The sequence below is a fragment of the Aythya marila genome (genome assembly GCF_965140915.1).
Source record: "Aythya marila genome assembly, chromosome: 7".
Lineage (NCBI taxonomy): Eukaryota > Metazoa > Chordata > Aves > Anseriformes > Anatidae > Aythya > Aythya marila.
In genome coordinates this window covers 20,228,758-20,252,466 of record NC_139048.1, presented here as the reverse complement: position 1 = coordinate 20,252,466, position 23,709 = coordinate 20,228,758, and the positions used below count along the sequence as shown (strand labels likewise).

Sequence of the window (23,709 nt, the reverse complement as noted above, 5' to 3'; positions counted from 1 at the left end):
AGTATCTGTGCTTTTAATTGAACTCCAGAGGCTTTATAAATTGACCTGAATTTGTAGAGCTGTTCCAGGGAACCAGGACTGAAGTAGTCAAGCGTGATACGTGTTGGGAGAGAGGTGTGTTTATTAGTATTAAAGGTAGGAGCCAGAACTGCCAAGTGGTAGTCATAGATGTGTTAAAGAAGCATATGTACAACTTTATTACATTTCCTTTTCAAGCAGATTATTTGTCCATAAATATGATAAAATATATCACTAAGCCTAGAGGAACTCAGACCTACTGGAAGAGTTGATAGTGAAGGGAATCTGCATGTTCTGCATATGGAAGCCTTTCCTGCTGTAGACGTTTTTTGTTTTGTTTTTGTTTTTCCTCTTAATGACCACTTAGTTTCTTTCCACTGTAGTGCTGAGGTTTGGTTAACAGTAAGGCTACTATAGGTGCTGGCATTGAAACTCCACTGGTCTCTGCCTGATTTAATTGATGAAGCAGGTAAAAATGACCAACTGCTCTTAGAACAGCCTCCCTTTTGATTCATTAACACTTGACTTGCAAACCAGATGAACTCACTCTGAACTATGCAAAATTTGTGTGTGTCTCACAAATATTTCAGAAGTAGGTAGCTCTGCTCTCAATCAGGGATGTGTAAGAGAGGGGAAAGAAGTGGTGTTCTGTGCAGGTGGATGAAATTATCAGGTGCACAGACAGGATTTTGGTTTTCTGTGACTAGAAGTTTATCCTGCAGCCCTTCAGAATCTGCTCAGCATGGTGGAGGCCACTCTCTTTGGACCACATTAAGAGCAGTTTTCTGTAACACCTAAGGTTTAGCCCCTAGGTATGAACACATCTGGAGTCAGAGTGAGTCTGCAAATCTTGTCTACAAAATGTGCAAGATCTTGCTTGGTTCCTCTGTCAGCTTCGTTCTGGCTGGAGCTCAAGAGGCCCCATTGCCAATTAATGAGGTATTAACTAGTGTTTAGGTTGTCGTCTTTCTTTCCTAATGACTGTTTAGGCAGGAAGGTAACAAGATTCTTGCCCAGTGCCATATTGTTTAAGCAAGAAGGAAATCAAAGCCAGAGGCTGCTTTTCTGAAGCCCCTGTAATGTGGCACAAGATACGGTTACTAGCAACAATCTTGTCCTAAACATTCTCTCAACTGCCCCATTGTTTGTAGCTACAAAAGACTGAAATAGAGAGAAGGAGCCTTGATGAATGATTGAAGTGGGAGGCCTGCAACTCTGATATCTAAACTGTGATCATGTTTGTCTGCTGTTTTCTCTGGGGAGAACCACTGGCCCATTCCTTCCCCAGCTCCTGTTCCTTGGGAGGGACATAGAACAAGAGACAATTTTTCCTTCTCAATCTAGTGGAACCTCTTTGGCATTTTCTCCTCGTGGGAGTAAACTTGAGGTTCCATGTGTTTAAAATCTGTTTTCTGCTAATTCCCAAGGAGGAACTGAATGTATTTAACAGCTGATTGTTCTGTATTGTAGGGAATAGGACATAATCTTAACAATTAGCATCTAAAAAAATGAATTGTAATTCTTTTCTTTATTAGGTTGCATCTTTTTGCAAATGTAAATAGACTCCTGATAAAGTCTTGCTGAAAGCTCCCATTAAAAAGTCTTTCTCTTACTAGGGGATGAGTTTTTTTTCTTGTATGGGCAACTCGCTCTGAGTCACACAAATTAAAGAACCAGATGAAAGCAAAGTATCTCTGTGTAGATGTCTCCCCACAGAGGTGGTAGGCTGTAGGTGGCCTTTTCCTGTCATATATTTTTATTCTGTTACTCAGATCCCAGCCATGAGGGCACAGCTGAGGGAATGGAGAACATGGCAGATGCTGTCACTCACGCCCGATTTGTGGGAACAGATCATGCAAGCGATGAGGTTGTCTTGATGAAAATCCTACAGGTAAGTGGAGAGAAATGGTAATTACCATAATGATTGCTGCCCGTTGTGGAGCATATCCTGTTACATGGAGATGAAGAGAAGACAGCAATGTTTTGACTCTGTAGGAGCTTAGTAACAGACTTTATTTTTAAACAGATGGCTCATATACCTGTGGTAAAAGCTTTTTCAAATGAAAATAATTAAAAGCTTAAATGAAATGATTTTAAAATCAAGTGCTTGATAATGTACTCGTGTTGATAATCCTACCTTGTGCACGGCCTGTGTTAGTGAGGGATAAATTAAACATATGGAGCTCTGAAACGTAGGTTTGAGAACAATTATTTGTAGAGACAAACCTATAAGCTGTACAGCTTTTTGATATGTTTACTTGTGAGCGGATAGCTTGTTACTGAATTTAAACTTCAGGTTACATGCAGCGTATCTTTTAGATTTGGGTTGGGAGATCGTTTTTGTTTCCTAATCTGTCTGTTTTGAGGACAGCATTCACTTGGAAATGACTCCTTAGGTTTTCTGCTCATGGTAGAAATTCCAGCAAGTCCTTGAGTCCTTGAGCAAGTCCAACCTTCTTCTTGAAAATTCATGCAAGTGTCGTTGGTACCATCTGACATGCACACACTGTTGTTTGCAGGTTTTGAGAACCTTGCTGCTGACTCCCGTGGGAGCCCACCTCACCAATGAGTCTGTGTGTGAGATCATGCAGTCCTGCTTCCGCATATGCTTTGAAATGAGACTCAGCGGTAGGTGTATTTGTATTTCCACTGTGGTTACTCCTAAGAAATGATCTGGTTTCTTCAGCTAGTTCTATTACAGAACATGCAGCCATGGAAAGCTGTCGAGCTTTATATTAGTGTGTCTTCCTACAACTTCATGGAAAATTTGCCAGGAGTTCACTGTACAACTTTTGACTCCTTTTTTTCCCAGCTTTGTGGCGCCACCTTGTGATTATATTCCCATTTGCAGTAATGCAGTGTTGGAGCTGGTTTTAATAAATTTGCCGTAATCTCTGTAAACAAGACTTGGAGGGGAGTCTGCTTGAAGAAGCCTCTTGATAATATCACACTGAGTAATGACACCTGTGTTATTTGTTTTTGTCTTCGCAGAGTTATTGAGAAAATCTGCAGAGCACACTCTGGTCGACATGGTGCAGCTGCTCTTCACAAGGTAAACCTGCTTGTGTTTGCCTCAGCATTGCCGAGATGGCCCTCTAAGGACAGAAAGATTCCACGCTTCCACTTAAGAGCCCTCGGAAAAATCATCCAGAATGGTCATTATTTAGAGGTGGAAGGGGATGAAAGATTTGGCACTTTTCTCTTGGGCTGACCCTTTCAGACTGCAGGGAGACTGAGGTGGAGAAGGTTGCATGGTTTAAGGTATTCTTTGAGGAGAGATGGACAGCTCAGTAATGAAGAGCTTTAGGATATGGAACCAGTTCTTTGAAGACAGAGAATGCAAACCTCACTCAAAAAAAAAAAAGGTACTCTTAAAAATACAGTTCTCTTCAGGAGAGAGAATAGTCATCAGGAGAGAGAACAGAAATGGTATTGAATAGTCACATGTTGAATTCAAGCTGAGAGCTTTGATCTGATGTATCAAAGAAGTATAAACTCTTGAGGTCATTTGTCTTCTGGACAAATGTTCTGCCCTTTTCAGTGCCTTTCAGGTAATTATTAAAGTTACTTTTAAACTCGAGAAATTTATTTAACCTCAAAACTGTTTTTCTGTCTAGTGAAGCAATCAGACTATCTCTGAGTATTTAAAAAGAAAATGTGCAGATACAGAAATAGGAAAGGATTATAATCAAACTGCTTCTGAGACACACTCTTACAATCAGTTGTTTCCATTGCCACACTCAGTTCCGGTGAATTCTCAGGTTTTGTTTCCTTTTTGCACTGTGTTTCCATTTTGCAATGCCACATGGATGGATGTGGGGCAGAATCAAGTCAGAATCAAGTATTGTCAAAGAGGAGAGACCACATAACTTTTTCTCCAAATGCTTCTGTGATTTTCATGTAGTGCTTATTCCTTGCTCGTTGCATATCATCTCCTCTGTCCTTCGTGATAAGGCACCACCACTGCCTGTGCCTCTGGATATCAGGGTATAGAAGCAAGGTAAAGGCACCAACTGCAGGCATAGTTTGGATCCCAGTTTATTTTTTGAGTATTGCCATCTTCTTTTCCAGAAAGAGAAACAGCCAAATAACATGTAAACCAACCTCTCATCTAGCCCTGTTTTTTTCCCCTCAGTAGTCCTTTTGGCAGGATATGAGAGAGTCTCTCATTGAGGAGAAAACCTGATTTTGGTTTTCTAGTAATCTGCAGCATGACCAGAAAGACTTTTTTGTTTCCTTCTTTTTGATCCTAGGAAGTTTATGTATTTTGACTTGTTCTTTTGTCTTTCAGGTTGCCTCAGTTTAAAGAAGAGCCTAAAAGCTACATGGGAACTAATATGAAGAAGGTAAGACTCACCGCTGTGCTGGCTGTTTCACTCTTGTCTCAGGCTTGTGTTCATCTCTGTATTGTTTATTTTCACACGTGTGTTTCTTCATTCTCACAAGTCCCTAGTTCACTGAAAGAGCATGTTTAACTGCATAAATGGACATAATTTCATTTAATTCTGTGGGATTATGCACCCAATGTCCAGTAGTGAATCTTAACTATGCTGCTGCCTAGGTAAGTCAGTCTGAATTCTGGGAACAGCCATCAGCTGCTGTGGGCTAGAAAACACAAAAAGCTGCTGTGGGTTTGTTCATCAATACCATCTCCATCTTTGCAGTGCGTTTTTAGCATCTGGATTCAGTACTGTAGATACTATAAATGTGACCTCACATACTTATAAATGTAGTAGTTTCTTAGGTGGAAGGAGGGCCAATTGAGGAACTCCACATATACTAGTATACGTATATATTTTTTATACTCCATATGTAGAATGTCAATACAGATACAGGATTGTAATGTTAAGAGTAACAGGGTGGGGAAGAAGAGTGGTAGAGAAGAAATAGCCACCACCTTTGAGCTTAGCTTAATGTACTATTTATAGCATCGTAACTTTCACTTCTTTTTTTACAACTTACAAAAAGTGGCAGTGTTTTGTGGATGTACATTTCAGAGCAATTATGGCAGTATTTTGAGAGAGACTGAATGTTTACTTCTAGGAATCTGAAACTAGCTTGGAGCTTTAGTTCCTGTGTAGTAACCTAATGTCATGATTGTTGGTTTCCCTTGCTGTGGGAGAAAAGTGACAAGATCTGGGCTGATGGTAGATTGGCCTAAGGAACGCTGACAGAGATCAGGTTAATGTACTGTGGGTATCAGAATCTGTCACAGTCTGTGTACAGAAGGTGTGTAATGTGAAGGTGAACTTAAATTTAGAAAGGCTTCCCTTGTCAAGTGATGGCTGCTCCCAGCTCAGTGATGTCCTTCCTTCCGTGTCTGGTCTGTGCAGTTACCTTGTACTGTCCATTTGCTGTGCATGCCCAGGGGTCTTGCCAGCAGCCTAGCACTCTGCCAGGTTATTCGTCTCTTTTGAGTTTTTATTTTATTTTGTTTTGTTTAAACCATGCATTTGCCTATCTTTCACAGATCTCTTCATGTCTCCTCAACAAACTGGAACTAAGTAGTGGGGAACAGCCCAAAGCCCTGAACCAATTAGAGAGGGTATTGCTCTTTAAGAACCTGAAGGTCTCTCTCTCCCTTCTCTCTTCTTACCTTATTCCCTTCTTCCTTCTCTTGTAAACACCACGTGAGAGATAGTTATGTTGTGTGTAGCAAATCCCTCCACTCATTTGACACAGCATGGCTTTTGGGGAGAATGCATGCAGTGATTGCTTTGCAGTGTTGTGGCTGCAGCTGGGGCAGGCTTGGGAGGGAGAGACCCTTGTTTCTGCAGCACTCGATGTCTTGGTGAGTGCCATCTAGAACATTGCCATGGCTTCTCCTGAAGGAAGAGAGGGGGAAGGGGTACGCAAGATTTGAGTCCTCTATGACAGTGAGAAACTGAAGGAAATAAACATATTAAAATGTAGATTGCTATCTGAAGACTCAAATGTTGTGCGTCCTAGCTGATGATCTTGATGATAGATGTAACAGCGTACCTGAAGAGTCTCTTGGCTCAGCATGCCTTAGACAGCTTTACTCAAGGTGAATCTCTGAGCTTTGTTTCTTGTCACAGGGCCACAGGCTTCAATGCTCTCTAAAGTGTTCTGTTTTGTTTTTAAGGAAACTACTGTCAATTTTTCATGCCTTTTGGCCATGTTTTTACTGACTTTAGAGTGATTCCCAGCAGAGTGTTTGGTAATGGGGGTTGAGTGGGGCCAGACTGAACTATGATATGTCAGTTCCCCTATAAAACTCTTCTAAAGAAATACTGTAGGCCTGCAGATGTTTTTAGACTGATCACAGAAGCCCCAGGAAACTAGTTTAGATGGGACGTTTCTCAGTTTTCCACATAAACCTAGTGTACCTTTAGTTCTTGTCTGCCCTATAGGCTATTTGATTCATAAGGAACCAAGCTGAAGATTTAGAGGTGTCTTTGCCACTTATTTGTCTTGTGTCTATACTCCAAGATAGTTTGGAAAGACAGTGTCTGGAGATTTGCAGATTTATGCAGTTACACAGAAGAAAAGACTAAGAAATGTTTCCCTTTGTAGTAGGCAGTATTATAGCTAAACACTGTATTTTGAGAAACAGGTCTTTGGGAGCAGATTGTGTTCAAGTTACCTCATCTAACATTAGTTGGTGCAGTACAGGCAGGTAGGTAAGTGAGATGACAAGTGCATCAGTGTGTCCAGGACTTGGGTCATGGACTGCGTTCTCTCTGCATGCTTTTGTGTCTTGAACGCTACTTGATGTGCTGACCAGTTCCATGCTGCATCTAGAATGAGCTCATGTTTTAGTATAATCATTTAGTTACTAATCATTGGCCCCTGCCCTTTTCTCTTGAGGCTTACAGTATCTTATGGAAAAACAAACGAGTGCAGGTAAGGTGGCTTGCAGAAAAATGGGATCTCATGGACCCTTTAAAAAAGAACCTTGTAGAGTTACAGTTTTCATCTTCCTAGCTTTGAGATGGAGCTTTATTGTTAAAACCTCATCTACTAAAGGAAGCATTAGGAGTCTTGTAGCTTTTTTTTTTTTCTTCTACCATTTTGTGTACATGTTTCTTTATGCAAAAGTAACTGAGATAAATGTAGTGGGGAATATATACTGAGTTTCAAGATGAACAAGCAATAGCTCTGAGCTCAATTTTATTTCTAAGGAATGCATTTTAAATAAAAACTTCAATGATATATGTGAAGTACAACCTTAATCTAATCTGAAGGACACTGATAATTGTAAACTTAATGCAACTAAGATATGACTGAGCATTAGAGAGAGAAGGACATTTTTAGATGACATTTAAAATTCATTTTTCTAATGATCTAATAAATTATTTTTGCTGCAGCCTTTAGTCAAGAACGAAATCTAAGGTTTAAAATCTCAGTCTGTTAACATGCAACTAAGCTTTCTAGCAAAATCACAAAATGCTTTAGTATTGAAGATTAAAAAAAAAAAAAAAGCATTAGAAATAGTTCCTTTGGTCAAGGAGAAACTGTAGAAGTTTTTTCACGTTTATACTAACATAAAAAGCAAGAAATGGTGGCATTGTTATATTTTAATTTTAATACAAAGTATGGAATGAAAGATAGTACTTTAGTTGTCCTTTGATACATGTATTGTTTTAGAATTCCCAAGCGTGGAGTTGGTTAAAGAAACATATAGCCAACTGAAACTGGCATAACATTTCTATGAAGCTGTGCTTCTGTAAATTGTTCTAAGCTACATGTATGCAACTGTTATTGTAGTTTGCCATCTCTTTCTTACGGGAGATAGCAAAATAAAAAAAAAAAAAAGAGGGGGCTGGAGATATGGGAAGTAGCCCTAGGTAATCCTAATAAAACAATACTTATTTGTGAAGGATGTGAAATACTTGATAGTTCAAGATGGAAAAGACCTACTTAGTAATCTCACCTGTCTATTAATTTGTCAATAAATAAATACAATAAATAAATAATTTTACATACTTGTCTGAATGTTTTATAATTTGTTTCAATGTTTGGGATGGGAAAGAAGAAGTCTTCTTGCTTCCATGAGTAAATAGTTTCTTGTCCATGTGAGGCTGATGTTACTCCATCTCTCAAAGATGGCACAACTTCATCAAAATGACGGCAGATGGCCGTATGGCCTTTCTAATAAACCTCAAGAGGAAAAATCTTGGAGTTAGTACAAAGCATAGGACAGCCACTAAAAATGAGCATTGTGCCTAAAGACAAGCACTTTCCCAAAAAGGCTAATCTTGATCTGAGATTGTAGTTGGTGTTGTGTGAAAGGGGAGATCAGATGTGGGGGTCAGATTGCCAGGCTGGACCTGTGTGGTTCCAAAGTTGCTTGTTTCTCAGGAGCATAACTGAGGGTAAAAGGGGTGCTACCAACATGGTTAGCTCTGAGCAGTATCTTAGCTTTACTTTGATTCAAGTTTTTTTTCTTTTTACTTTCCCCCCCATTTTTATTAGCAAGTTGCTTTCTACCTAGCAAATCATGACAACAGGATATAGTAGCTGGAAGCAAAGTCTGTTTTGAAATCATGTGGAACAGGCTTGGGTTTAACGCACAATGCTTCCAGGTTTCCTGCGTACTCGTAGCAGTTTGGTACAATGAACTGTGAAAGTCTTCAAATTCCCTTTTATACTAAAAAGGGAGAAAATGAAATATGGCTATTTTTAGAATAGTTAGTAGGTAAAATAAAACTACCTCGTCTAATTAATAGCTTTTAATGAACAAAGCTGTTGATAATATTTAAGGCTCAGAAAGATTTTAAAATTGAAAGTGAAACTAAGATGAAATAGTGGGAATTGGAAGAATAAAAGACAGCAAATATTCTATATAGCTCTATGAGCTAGTGGATAGGAAAGATAAGGTAACAGACAATTTCTGTGTGAAAGGATTGTGATCTATAAACCTTTTAAAGCATTTAAAATCTACAATACTTCAGTTTTGGCTGTGTGCTTGTCATGGAAGTGTTTGTTAGAAGCTGTCATTTAGAAGGAGATTCTTGCTGCAAAATTTGGAAGAAAGGCAAAGTAGTTCTGCATCTATCTTGTTAATTAACAAGCTCACAGAAACTGTAACATTGCTAAAACTTAGGGATTAGTTGTCAAGCAAACAGAATTTGTGGTGCAAAGAAGTTACACAAACGGTTTACTGTACTGGGACATAACATTTTCAAAAGCTTTGTTTAAATGAGAAAAATTATAGGCCTTGTGCAGAGAGAGAATTCTAGATGGAAGAAGGGAAGAAACAGAAAAACATGAGCAGAATCTAGAAGGCTTATTGCTGTTTAAGAGTAGTAGCTGGAAGGAGTGAGGTTGCAGAAAAAGGAGACTGAAGAATGCAGCTGTCTTCTAGAGAATAAGAAACCAATAGTAAGAATATAAGAAATAGATAAATTATATTTTAGGTTATAGTATTATTTGAGATGACTTCACAAAGAAGAATACCAAGTAGAGACCAGTACTGAGGCTTACAGAGTGGCTTCCACTGTATGCAAGGAACCTCCTCAGCGTTTAAATTTTTCACCCCCAAATTGGAGATCTGATAGCATCAGAAAAGTTGACTGCGGCTACTAAACCCAAGAGTAAGAAGGAGGCATTCCTGCACTTAGAGCAGATTATTTTAGAAGGAAGCTGTTTTCAAACCTGCTGTTGCCATTGTCAATGTGACTAAATATTGTAATGGTGTTAGGAAGTTCTGGAATGTCTGTATGTGCCTGCAATAACAGCACACTGCAACAAGAGCCATACAGTCTGCACTGCTCTTACTGTCGTTCTCATTTGCCCAGATGAAGGTCTGTATGAGAACTAGTGGCAGAATTTTGGTCAACAGGGACGCTGAGGGTTAAGTTAGGTTTAGAACTGAAGAGGACGGATGACAGGAGATGAAAGCAGAACATGGTTTGTTTCTAAGCCATTAGGATGGTATTTGCAGTGTGTCATGCACCAGGAGTGAGTGAAGTGTTGGCGAAACACTTCTTAATAGTGAAAGAGATTACTGGAGGAAAGGGAACGTGGCATTACTGCAAAGATGAAGAGTAAATTGAGACAAGTGACAGAGGTAGTATAGTAGCTACAGTAAATTTTCCCTTGATTCAGACATGGAGTGTTGGCTAATATGTGGGTCGTAGGAAGTCAGGAGCTGATTTGCATGACTTTGAGGTGCTGATAAATTCGTGTGATACATTTGAGTGCTGTTGCCTGACTTTGAGAGTTTTGAGACAGCCTGTGTGGGTTGGCTTGTGTAGTCCATTGTGCTATGTGGTTTCTCTATACTGATATTCTTAATTGTTTATGGTTTTCAGCTGAAAATGAGAGCTGGAGGAATGAGCGAGTCATCAAAATGGAAAAAGCAGAAGAGATCACCAAGACCTCCTCGACATGTAGCTAAGGTCTCACCTGCGACAGAACAACCAGCAGCCAATGCTAGTGCCATCGCAGGTAGGCTGAAATCTATTTTCAGAGACCAGACAGCACCTATTCCAGGGCTGTTTTGGAAATGTCTTTATTTAATTTCTCTTAACAAGTTGTTCTGCATTCAATATTTTTTAATGATTTTTATTTTAGTTTTCAGTGACTGTCACAATAAACATGTCATAGCTTTTCTGGTCCAAGAGAAGAAGTTTGAAGGAGGTGGAATACATATTGATGGCAGAAAGCTCAATCCAGTGGCTAACATGGCAGCATTTCTCTGCCTTCATTGTGCCTTACAGGAGTATTTTATAGGGAAGGGAAATCGGAACCTAAACAAGTAGCTGAGTTTATATGCAGCCATTTGGTGCGGAGGAGATGGAGGGTGCAGCAGGTATGTGGAAGAGGCTGAGAACAAGAACACTGGAAAGAGGAGAGCTAAAGGAGTTGGAGATGGGGAGAAAGTAATGGCAAAAGGATTGTATAACAATGCAGTTGCCTGCAGTAGGAGATTGTTGATCTAAGTGACATATTCTTTTACGTATTCCTGAGTTGTACCAAAGGGAGTGAGGGTGGGGGTGATGAAGGATGAGCATAGTGTGACGGGGAAGAGATACAGGTGGAACTGTGGGATGTGCAGAGACGTAGGTATCAAGAACGGGTGAGTGATCTGATCTCTCACTACAGATGTAAAGATTGGAAGTATTCACCCATAGTCCATGAAATTTGAATAAAAAACATTGGACTGTGCACATTAAGGAACAGAGAAATATGGGATATACTTACAACTATTATGAGAAGAACAGAGGTTGCAGTGTGGTAAGAAGAAATGAAGAGTTACATAGAACATAGGAAAAAAGTAGAGAGAGCAGCAAAAGTACCTGAAAAAGGTTTGTTTGCAGGAAACTGATGGGCATGCACACAAATCCTTTTGCATGTGCTTCCAGAAGTGGTGCAGTATATGACTAGTGCTGTGAGCTGGAGATTATAATGTTGGGGGACTTCCATATCCTATTGTTTTATAGAAGTAGACTAAATAGTTACAACCGTTTTTAACCTCTCCTCTGGATAAATGAGTCCCTCTGGCTGCAAAGTACTCTGTCTCTTGTGCACTCTAAATTTTGACGGATCAGACATAAACATTAACAGTGAAAGGAAGCAGACGGGAAGCTTGAAACAATAGTTGTGTAAAATACGTATTTCTGACTCTTATTCCAATGTAGAACACAATTCAGTATATCGTGAATGATTCCAAGTGCATTTCGACACAACAGCATGATTGCTGAAAACTAAGGAAGCAATGAGATAAAATTGCATCCAACTTAGACATCCAAATGAGAGCTTATCCCTACATAAATCATTATATTTATGCTTTCACATAGGTGTTAAATTCCATGATAACTCCTGTAACATTTTGGAGAGAAAGCTGAATAATGTTATAGAGCACATTATTAATGCTGAGCTTGTAGAGCTAGGTAATGTATTAATTGTGCTTTTTATGTCAGAATTCTGTCTTAGCATGTGAAGAAGAGAAGATTACAAAATTGATTAAGTATGCCATATCATTTCTTAAAAATCAAGTAACATTCTGCTATTTATTTAAAATATTTCCAAAAGCCAAGTCATGAATAAAACATCTGACTGCGCAAAACTATACACCTTTTACGTGTAAATTTATAACATACCTCTGGTTTGTGCACTTATTTTGTTACCATGCCCTTCGTTATATCATCACTTTTTTGAACATTTGGTGTATGTATTTTAAGTTTTCCTGAAAACCAGAAGAGATGCAAATATGTGGGTTTTCCTTAAAAGAAAACATAGATTCTGGAAGAATTGTCTCCCATTTAGAAATAATAAAACTACTCAGTGCTTTGTTTCAGACTTGTTTGAATTCTATTGCAATTTCATTTCTTTAATGTGAATTAAAGAAATAGGTCTTGCCTTCCAATCAAAGTGTAAAAAATAGTTTAAAAAAATCACTTTGAAGGATTGACTGATGTTTGAGGCAAATATTAAAGTGCTTGTGCCATTGCATCAAAGTATAAAGTACATCTTTGGGGCTATTTTCTGATTTCTTCTCAATTAGAGAAACCCTCTGCACCATTTGTTTAACTACATGAATTATCTTATTCTCTGAATCTGTTAGATTCCAAGTGATATGTTTTAATTTGGAGAACTGATAGTATCTCACCTATTCATCTATTTGATGCTTTAATCCCTAGCCAGAAAGAGCTTTGTCTCATTTCTCTACATTAATACCTAATTATCTGAGATCATTCGTAGTGCATTGCTGTGATCAAAGTAAACCGTAGTTGTATTCAGTGTATGAACTGGGGGCTGAGGGAGAAAATTCTGCTGATCTTTTTGCTTCTGTTTCTCATCAGCAAGCGGAGTTACTTTCATAGATGCTCCTCCCAGCTCCTCTGGAAGCTCAGAAAATGTTTCATCTGCAGTCAGCCCTTCTACAGACAGTGGTTTGGAAACATCCTCACAGACCACCTCCAAAGAAGACCTGACAGACTTGGATCAGGTCACTGCTTTGGGACTTCATGCAGGAATGCCTTCAAATGAGGCCAAAGTCACTGATAATCAAAACCAGCCAGACCTCCAGGTATGTGGTTGCTTATAAGGAAGAGTTCCAACTGCCAGCATAGTTAGTTGTGGGTTTAGTACAGTTACTCTATTTTTGGTCATAGTGTTTATATTATATTTTAAGGCTTAGGATCAGAATAAACATCCTTTTGTATAAGTGATTTGTAACTTCACAAACATTTGTTGTTTTTCTTGAGACGATCCCCACTGACTCAGAAATGATAGCTGTGCAGCCCCGCAATGCAGCTATGTATCTACGTATCTAATGCAACTAGTCCTATTCCTCGCAATATCATAAATCTTAATTAAGGAGAAAGTATTAGAGGGAAGTATAGATGAAATCTTCAGGAGAATTCTTTTAGTTATCTTCGATGAAAATAAATCTTTTGTTTGTGGAAATTTAGTCTCACAACATAGAATTAAGTAAAATAGTTAAGAGCTAGATGGAAGTAAAAGTTTTGGAAAGAAAGTGCTGCAGATTATCTAGATGTGCTCTTTTAAATTTTGCTTTCCTGCTTCTCTTCCACAAGTGACCTGTATAGTTTTAATAGCTCTGAATGAGCAGTGAGCAAATAAGCCTTTCTTTTAGCTTACCTAGTATCTGTTGTCTTTTTTTGCTTTTCTTCTTTCCTTCTCAAATGTCTGATACCAATGAAGAATGAAAGTCTGAGGGAGGAGAAGATCCAGTCAGCCTCTGTCGAGTCTATTCCTGAGGTTCTAGAGGAGTGCACGTCTGTAGCAGAACATTCTGACTCTGCCTCAGTTCACGACATGGACTATGTAAATCCCCGAGGAGTACGTTTTACTCAGTCTTCCCAAAAAGAAGGTGAGAGGTGGGCAATATTGCTGAAGTCCTTTCTCCTTTCCACTATTCTATGCCACTTTCTGCCATGAGGGTGATAAATTCTTATTCCTTAGTTGGTCTGTAATGATGTAATTTGTAACACCTGTTAGACATCAGCAAAAGCCAAGTTGTTAAGAGTACCAATGTGTCTCACTTTCCTTTAGGAGCCGCGCTGGTCCCCTATGGACTGCCATGTATTAGAGAACTGTTCCGCTTTCTCATCTCGCTCACCAACCCTCTCGATCGCCACAACTCCGAGGTGATGATCCACATGGGGCTGCAGCTGCTAACTGTTGCCCTGGAGTCAGCTCCCATTGCAAACTGCCAGTCCCTCCTGGGACTTGTGAAGGAAGAGTTATGCCGACACCTATTTCAAGTAAGTCTGGCTTGTGCTAACATGGGATATGGCATGGAGGAATTAGATACTAATTTGGGTCAAACAGTCTATTGGAATTCAGTATTCGGAAGTTTGACAGATCTCAGTCTTCAAAGAAGCTCTCTGCTGTATTTCAGTGAGAGTTCTGAATTGCACAAGGGAAATGGTGATGCTGCAAAAACAAAGATGTTGTCACAAGCCATTTTCTTTAGGCCAGGGCTGAGGAGAATGAAGCTGATTGGAATGAACTGGGGGATAACATTGTGTTTTGATGTAATTGATTTTGAGGTAATTATGAGTGCAAGTTGCTAGCTTAGTAAATTGGCAGAACTTTTCTAGCTATTAATTGTACAAGAGCTGTGTTGGAGGCAGTTCTTCTCCCAGGTTACTGCTCCACTGAGAGAATCTGTGGAGTTAGTTAGCAAAAGAACAAAATCACAGTAGGAAAACAGTATTACCACAAGCAGAAAGGAATCAAGTATAACCATCCACACTTACAAGAGGTGAGACCAGGAGGCTGAATAAGGGATTGGTCTTGTTTTTTTACAACACCTCTGCTATGGGAAACAATGTGTGGATCTCAAGACTGGCATGGGTACTGTTAATCATAGCACCTAATGATTATCCTTTGCAATTCATAATTTTTTTTTTTTCTTTAGCTACTGAGCGTTGAACGGCTCAACCTGTATGCAACCTCCCTCAGGGTGTGCTTTCTTCTCTTTGAGAGCATGAGAGAGCATCTGAAATTCCAGCTGGAGGTGAGTTTTGAGTATCACTGGGTACATAGTAATAGTGCCTTGGGCTCAGTAGCTGCGTATAGCTAGGCAGTCAGAAACAGCCTGAATATCAACTTACCTTTGTATAAATGACTCAGTGGGTTATGGGTAGGCTATTTAGGACTTTTTTTTGTTGTATAACAGTGTCTTTGAGACTGGTGCACTGCAGTCGCCCACCTTCATACCAGTTTTTCAGAATGGTAGATCCAGGTGCATTAAATGATAAAAATGTTTGAAACCTTTTTACAGACCCCTTCAGAATGAGCCACCATTAAATATGGGATATGTCAGATCGTGTGCAAAGATGAAGTTTGCATCTGTTTCTGTAGTCCTCAAAGCTATTCACTGTCCTGCTTTCCTTTTTCTTTCCCTAAACTGAGCTACCCTGTGTTTCCGCCAGATGTACATCAAGAAACTGATGGAAATAATCACCGTGGAAAACCCAAAGATGCCATATGAAATGAAGGAGATGGCTTTGGAATCCATTGTTCAGCTGTGGAGGATTCCTAGTTTCGTGACTGAGCTCTACATCAACTACGACTGTGACTACTACTGCGCCAACCTCTTTGAGGAGCTCACCAAGCTGCTCTCCAAGGTGCTGAACCCACAGGGCTTGTCCTGCCGCCTCGCTGGGGCTGCTGACCTCCCTGCACGGGCTGGGGGCACCTGGAGGGGACAGAGCAGGGGTAGGCAGAAGGGGAAGTCTGTAAGTCAGAGCATGGTAAGCACAGAAGCAGAACTTGAGAATGGGAGTGGTTGAAAGATTTGGGGTGAGTAGTTTGTAGAGACGAAGAATGCTATAGAACATTTGGAAGCAGAGTAGAAAAGAATAACCACAAGACTAATAATGTCACAGCAAATAAACCATTAGATATATGCTAGAAAGGTTTGTGTGGAAATTTTAGGGTGTTTTGTTGTATGCTTTAGGGTTCATGAAGCTGAAAGGGAAACATCTTTCCCCCATTAGGCGGGGGGAGAGAGAGAGAGAGAGACATGAAAGTTGTCTGATGCTTACATGTTTTGTTTTCCAGAATGCCTTTCCAGTTTCTGGACAGCTGTATACAGTCCATCTGCTGTCTATGGAAGCATTGCTGACAGTGATAGATAGCACAGAGGCACATTGCCAGGCCAAAGTGCTGAGTAACATACATCAACAAGAAAAGGAAGTTGTCAAATCCAGCCCAGAAACCATGAACAGCACCAAAGAAACAAACAATAGTAAGATTCCATTTCTTGATGTTTTGATACTAAGCTTAGTCTTGTGCTAAACCTGTGGATCTCATTTTGGTAATTCATGTATTAAGCTCCATAAATGTGTTGTCAGTCTTCTTGTTGCATGTGTGCATAACTGCACACTGGTGTTTATAACCTTGCTATCAGAGCAAGGTCTTGTACCTCATCTCTGCTCTGAATGTCAAGGAGAGAGAGTCTGCTGTTCAAGAATGACATTATGCTTCTTTCCTTTTCCAGGTCCTACCTGTTAGAGGATTTAGAAACCTCTTAAGAATAGAACACTCTTAAGCAAAAAAAAGAAAGTTCTCCCCTTTTTTTTTTTTGTTAATTTCAAAAAACAAAACATGTGATTTAAATCTTGTGTTGGTTATTGTCCAAAACAGCACATGCTTTCTCTTTTCTCTAAGGCAAGGAAATTGCCAAGCTTGTCTTTGCTTCATATGTACTTGTGAACAAGACTTTTTTTTTTCTTTGGCCAGCAGCTTCTGTGACCTAGATTTATTTGTATCTATTTGAGCATTAGTGAGCAGAGCAGCTCTTGTACTTTGTTCTTACTGTGGAGATGAGATGAATGCCTGCCATGTTTGCTACTTTGCTGTTTATAACAATAGTGGTAGTGATGAAACTAATTTGTCTTTCATCTATTGTGTGGAGAAGTGAAGTATCAAGTTCCTGAGTTAGCACCTACAATCCCCATCCCCCGGCACCTGTTCCCTGTCCGTTCGTTTGAGCAACCAATGTGGCAGAAATAAAATTCAAAGAGATTAAAACGTGCACCTCATGGAGCCTTATATGAAGGCCATGTCAAGACTGGCAGACACAGCAGAAGGGGAGGGTATGCTGTGGAATTAATGTAGACAAAATATTGAGGGTACTGAGGAATCACAGTTACTGCAGGGAACTCCCTTGAATAAACACATACTCAATTTAGACTGGTCAGTTTCTTTTTTCTCCATTGGAAGATTTTTTCTTTGGCTTATGTATTCGTGTGGCTTTTTGTATTGTTTTTAACTTCTACAGATAACGAGAGAGTGCTCAGTGAGGGAAAATCCTCCGGTGTGGTGTCAGAGCCAGGTGGGGTATGTCCTCCCACCAGTGGGTGCCTTATGGCTGACCAGATGAAGCAAGGCTGCATGGAACTGGAAGGAGGAAACGAGACAGGTAATAGTCTCTGCGGGATTCTCTGTGTGTATGTACTGAGAACGGTCCTGACGTTTGCTGGCTAGCTCTGCTATACCATAGACTGCTGTAGCTATTACGTGTTCATAATTAGAAAGAAGTATGTGGTGAATATTTGCTTTATATTTGTGCTATATAGGCCTACTAACAGTTTTCTTCTGGGAGGGGGGTAGATCTGGTGGGTCACTTTGGGGCAAAGTGTGTGAAATTCATCACAGTACTGATACTTTAAGGTAATGCAAGCAACCACAACATCCAGAAAATTAAATCTTGTGGATGTGTGAAATTGTCCAGAACAAGAAGCTACTGTGTAATTATGTTGCAGAAAATGTGGGTGGTAGTAGCTGAATAGCAGGAGTGTGATTGTCATTTGTGGGGCAGCATATTTCAACAAGACTCCATGACTGAAACTTGTGATGGGACACGATAGTGGGCTGAGTGGTACTCTGGGGATGGGGATAGGCTTGACTATAATGACAATTTGTCCTTCTAGCTGAGAAGAGTGTCCCCAAGAAGCCTACTCGATTTTCTTGCATCCTTCCAAGCCCTCAGGAACTTATGCAGATTAAGAACAAAAAGAAGGTATGATTGGAAACATACTGCAAATGGATCATTGAATGTTCTCCTTGTTTTCCATCTCATGGGGGCTTTGCATGACTGGTCATATCTCAGAAATCTTGAGTTCCAGTCTCTGCTGATAAGAATTACGTAGTCAATTACTGAAAATCCTGCTATACTTCAGGGACAGCATTGATTATTATCTGTTCTGGTTACTGAGATGCAGGAAGTGTTGGGGAAATCTTATGGTGCAATTTGTAAGCTATGTCCATCTGACTTCTGGGTGGGAAAGTTGCTGGGTCTAGTTTTAATTTATGGGGATAATTAGCAAATTACATTGAAAAGGTCAGCTTGCCTACTCTTACCAAACCTGTCAATGGGGACTATATCAAGAGGCCAGTAATAGAAGTGGCATTCTAGCTTGCTGATTCGTTTACTCCTGCGTTTGCTTTGTCGTGAGGATGACTGAAAAGATTGTCTTGATTAGACAAAGAATGACTTTGCCACAATGTTTGTTTCTTTGAGCCTTATTATTCCAAACTACACTCTTAACTCTGTACATCTCTGACCAGAGATGGTCATGTTTTCTTAACTTATTTAAACAAAAATACTGAAGGAAGCACAACAGATCCCCTGCTGCTGGCATACTAATTTGCTTCGTGATCCACTCTGGCAGTCTCTGGATCTGAATGTAATTTAAGGCATCAGTTTCTCTCCAGGAAGTTTAGTGCAGTACTGAGGAGCTCAGTTCTTTACCTACAGGGCAGTGCTGCTGTGGGGTAATGCTGAGCCAAAAGGCACATCAGGGGAAGTGCTTGTCAGCACAGTCTTCAGAGGAACTACTGAGTTTTGGCATTAGCCAATTTCTAAGAAATTAATATTGATTCAGTTACTGTTTCGTTTGTAACCTTTTGTTTTGCATTAAATTTAGTTTTCAAGGCAGCCTTGCTGTTGGATTTTGTGTGGAAGTCTGTTGTCGAGGAAGGAGCCTGTATAGCGCTTTCATTGTTCTAACCAAAAGCCTCTCTTAAGACTCCAGTTTTACTGTGTTGGAAAACAAGGTTAGGAGAAATCAAGAGCATTGCCAGCAGCTGGTCCCAGCAATGGCTGGGAGTTCCTTAAAGAAAGTTCCAGGTGCTTCTAGAAAAAGGACAGTGCCTTACACTACAGCAGAGGGCAGAAAGACATACATAAATCTGCTAGTTTGCCCAGATGCTAAATCCTTTCCTGATGCTAAATCTGGTAATGATTTCATCCTGAGCATGTCAACAGAGCACACTAAACATTCAACTTCAGAAATGTTGATGCTGACATGGCACCAGCTTGTTCTGCTTCCTTTAACCTCTGAAGTACTGGAGGAAAAAAAATCTGCTAAATAAAAGCAGAGAACAAATTATGCATTGAATGGAAAGGTTTCTTGTATGTTTCCAAAAGCAATGCCCAGAAGCTCAGAAGCACAGGACTGACATGATTATAAATGCAGTATAAACTGCCAGCAGTCTAATTTCCTTTCGGATGGTCTTAAGAAATAAAACACGTTCTGTTGTTATGTGCTGTATAACAATAGAATACCCTCGGGGTTGTGTTACAGGATTTATTCCTGAACAAAAATGCTCTTAGTGTCATAGAGTCCCTCCAGGCCTGTCACACTGGGGCAGCACATGGGTGTTGTTTTGTTACGCCCTCACTGGGTCCCTGTGTTTCAGGATCTGTGTGTTTCACTGCAACCTGAGGATGTTCACACAGGTATGCTTGCAGGGAAGCAGAAAACAGAAGACTGGTTGCTTCTGAGTTACTGAGAACCCAGGGGAGCTGGTAGTCATGATGGTCACGAATTTAGTTCACTAGGTCATCACTAGCGGTTTGATCGTGATAGGAGCTAATGGGGAACTGACATTTATTCTGGCGCTTAGTAAAGTTCATACAGTTGTTTGTGCTTTTGGCTTTTTTGAACACCAACAGAACCTTCGGTTAACCCTTTCTCAGTCAGGTGTTTTATTACACAGACTGTGGTACTATCTAGTTTCTTAAAATAAGAATTAGGCAGGGAAGAGTAGTTGACTTCCCTTCAAAACCAAAAATGCTCCTGTTCTTCTCTGCCTACAGATAGCCTTGCCATGCAGGAGCACCAGATGTTGTCGGGAGCATGTCTCACTTGCAGGGTGCTGTCTAGTTCTTAGGCTTTTGCAGCACTTCTTTCAGCAGCTGCGTAAAAGCTGAGGATTCTTGCTGCATGTCACGCAGTGAGGTAGAGTACAAGAGCCTGGAGCCAAAGGAGACAGACAAGGACATGGAGTAGTAATGCCATTGTAGCTGGGTAGAGCTGATCTTTTCAACATGTTTGAGGTTCATCAAAGACTTTTCCTCTGCTTTGTTGAGGCTTTTGGAGTAGCAGAGCTAATTGCTCAGTGAAACTTAAAGCTTTTCAAAGATGGCAGCTCATGTGTGCTCCATTCAGTATGACTTGATACCAAATTCTTGTGATGGATACAGGTTTTCTGATCTTGGTTAGCCTTTCCCACTCACATGGTACAGTAAACTTTATCATGCTAAGGTTAATCTATTTGCTTTTGATTCAAATGTAAGAACAATTTAAAATAAGAAATGATGCACTTCAAGCTTGTAATTATGAGAATGTTGTCTTCAGCTCCTGATAACTGGCACAGAGCAGTTCAACCAAAAGCCAAAGAAAGGGATACAGTTTCTGCAGGAGAAGAACCTTCTTGCCACCCCCATTGACAACAACGAGGTGGCCAGGTGGCTACGGGAAAATCCTCGCCTGGACAAGAAGATGATTGGGGAATTTGTGAGTGACCGTAAGAACATAGACTTGCTGGAAAGCTTTGTCGGGTGAGTGTCTTTCCATATCCCTTTAATCATGAAAGGATGAAAGCTGAGAGCTCAGTGTTAAATTAAAATGCAGTACAGCAGTAGTTCCTGGAGGCATGGGCTCTGTATCACTTAGCTCTCTGTGTATCAATATGCCTTAACCACAGAATGATTCTATGCATCTCTTGCAAATGAGTAGCACCTTAGGTGAGTATGATAGCGTGACACCCAAACTTCTTTCGGTAGAGGCCAGTCTCTGTGAAGACTGCAGAGATAATTATGTAGTTAATAACTTGTATAATTATCAGTGGTTCTATGTTGTTTTGCCTATTCATGGTCTTTTTCTTTGTTCCTCACCCTTCCCTCTTTACTGTCTGTTCTCTGTGACATCTGGCATTCCGATGCTGAACCAAACAAGACTGTAGTCAGTAAGCTTATCCTACCTTTCCCATTGTGTTTGTTTCTCATTGCAATTCATTATTCTTGCAGGACTTTCAGCTTCCAAGGTTTAAGGCTGGATGAAGCTTTACGACTTTATCTAGAGGCCTTCAGGTTACCAGGAGAGGCACCCGTAATCCAGAGACTGTTGGAAGCATTCACAGAACATTGGAGGGTGTGTACTTGGTGGGCAGAAAGCTCAAACACCATGTTGGACATGACAGATCAAACTGCCTGTAGAAGCTTACTGTGTCCTGCAGGCAGCAGCTGTTGTTTTGTAGGAGATAGCAGTGGCATGTAGATTTCCAGGGTGCTTTTAGGAAGCTGGAGCCAGAGCCTCGGGTTTTTTGTTTGTTCCGGAGATGATTCAGTACTGCGGGTGGGAAAATGTTTCTCTTGGTCACTGATACATCCTTGTTAATGTGGGACTGACCTGTGTATATATTTGCCTTTCAGAAATCAAATGGGTCCCCATTTGCTAATAGTGATGCCTGCTTTGCCCTGGCCTATGCAGTTATTATGCTGAACACTGACCAGCACAACCATAATGTCCGCAAGCAGAACGTCCCAATGACTCTGGAGGTGGGTATTGGCAGTGCAGGCACCTGTCTTCTCTTGTTTTGATAGAAGTACAGTATCTGATTTTATCTCAATGGCATTCTCTTTTGTTATGTTTTTTTGTTGTTGTTGTTGTTGTTGTTGTTTGTTTTGTTTGTTTCTTTTTTGTTTGTTTGTTTGTTTTCTGTGTGTGTGGTTTTGTTTTGTTTTTTGTCTGTTTTTTTTTCCTGGCATTCATAACTCATATGCAATATGCTGGTGTGCAGCACTGAGGTTGAGTACAGTTGGAGAGAAGGGCTGGGGGTGAAGGACAGTCTGAAGAAAAGCTAAGCTTAGCAAAGTGCCAAGTTAGTCAAGGTGCCTCTTTATTTTAACATACTGTATCCTAAGTCGTAGTAAGAATGAGAAGCTTGTTGAACTGTTGGGGGCTTTGAGAGGGGTCAAGTCCTTTGAGTGTCACTGTGCTGGTACAGACCTGTCATTCTGTTGTCCAGCCTCAGCTAAGTATGTGTTCTGTTTGCTCACGCTGAAAGAATAGAGATGGGACGGGCTGCTGCACACTACCACACCACTAAGAATAGCATTGAATCTTTGAACTCTGAGGCTGCATGTTGAAGAATACAGCCAAATCTGCTCCTGGTCCCATGGAAAGCAAGTGGAGAACTGAGTGCAGCCAAGCAGTTCAAGGAGGAGGTACTAGGGGAGTTACATTGGTTTTTGTTTTTTTTTTTTTTTCCCCACAGGAGTTTCGGAAGAACCTGAAAGGTGTGAATGGAGGCAAAGACTTTGAACAGGACATATTGGAAGACATGTACCATGCCATCAAGTAAGAATCAACCTGTCATCTCCTTGTATACAGAGAGCAAACTAGAGTTGTTTGGCCTCCAGAGAGCACTGAAAGGAGGCTCACTGATGATGTTTGCTTCAAACCACCTTCCAGCTCCATATGGGGCTGGAGTAACAAGCCTGTCATAGTAATTGCAGTGGATTTGTATCTTTGGATTCCTGCCATGGTATTTTAATCCACAGAGCTTTAGCTAATGTTAAAAAAATACGTTTTATACCAATATGGAAAAGAATGTCTGAGTACTAGTGAAATGCTCTATCTAAGAAACCTCTGTCCTCCAGGCTAGGCCTTTAGGCTTCTTGAGAACTTTTTATGCAGTGCCAGAGCTAGCAATTCATCCCAAGGACAGCATTATTGCTCTGACATAACATATCCAGGTCTCAGTTTAATATTTCGTTTCAAAAGCTTTTGAGGTTTTCATATGAAGTTGCTGTGTGCACCCAATCTCTTCTGCCACCCCTGAAGCTTTTGGCACCCTCCCAGTAATTGGGGAGAATTTCTGGCGGCTGAGGCCCTTTTGGGTGTAGACTACCTGTGGGTGGGGAGTTTCAGCAGTAGCTCAGAAACCTGCCTTATCAGTAAATCCAGACACTGCCAACTTGAAGCTGAGAGGATTACATCTCTCAGGAGACAAGATGTGACTCTGAATCTCAGCTGCTTTCAGTCTGCAGTTGCAAGCAATGGCTCATGTTGGAAGCAGGGCAGTGTGCTTGACTTCTCTCTTGAGCCCGCTTCAGGAAGGTGGGAATGCTGCCTGTACTGAATATCTAGAAATTCTTCGAGACATGACTCAAGCTTTCAAATAGAGCTCTGGTTTTGATTAGTGTCTCCCTGAGGGTGTTCTTAATGTCTTTTTAGTAGTACCTTGAGAATTTTCTTCTTATCTTTCAGTGATGTAGTGCCTCTGTTCCAGTCTATTCCCATCTATCCTCCCTTCACTGGATACTTTAGCCTTTTCAGTATGTTTGATGGCTAAAATGATTGATACATCATTCCAGAATTGCTCAAAGAGATGGCCACAGTGTCATAGTTGAGACTGGGGGACAGTTTGTTTATGGGGGACAGTTTTTTG

General features: G+C 40.5%; 1 protein-coding gene across 2 annotated transcripts in view; it reads left to right on the top strand.

Moving 5' to 3' along the window:
• The window catches only part of GBF1 (golgi brefeldin A resistant guanine nucleotide exchange factor 1), a 102,369-nt gene that overhangs the window by 62,706 nt on the left and 15,954 nt on the right, over nt 1-23,709 (top strand). For both annotated transcript variants that reach the window (XM_082764225.1, XM_082764226.1), the window contains exons 5-21: nt 1,791-1,909; nt 2,538-2,646; nt 3,010-3,070; nt 4,310-4,364; nt 10,299-10,434; nt 12,792-13,018; nt 13,657-13,825; nt 14,008-14,219; nt 14,879-14,977; nt 15,396-15,590; nt 16,027-16,213; nt 17,249-17,389; nt 17,901-17,989; nt 20,613-20,815; nt 21,284-21,407; nt 21,689-21,814; nt 22,534-22,616. In XM_082764225.1, coding sequence (XP_082620351.1) covers nt 1,791-1,909; nt 2,538-2,646; nt 3,010-3,070; nt 4,310-4,364; nt 10,299-10,434; nt 12,792-13,018; nt 13,657-13,825; nt 14,008-14,219; nt 14,879-14,977; nt 15,396-15,590; nt 16,027-16,213; nt 17,249-17,389; nt 17,901-17,989; nt 20,613-20,815; nt 21,284-21,407; nt 21,689-21,814; nt 22,534-22,616 — 2,335 coding nt within the window. The remainder of the gene's footprint in view (nt 1-1,790; nt 1,910-2,537; nt 2,647-3,009; nt 3,071-4,309; nt 4,365-10,298; nt 10,435-12,791; nt 13,019-13,656; nt 13,826-14,007; nt 14,220-14,878; nt 14,978-15,395; nt 15,591-16,026; nt 16,214-17,248; nt 17,390-17,900; nt 17,990-20,612; nt 20,816-21,283; nt 21,408-21,688; nt 21,815-22,533; nt 22,617-23,709) is intronic.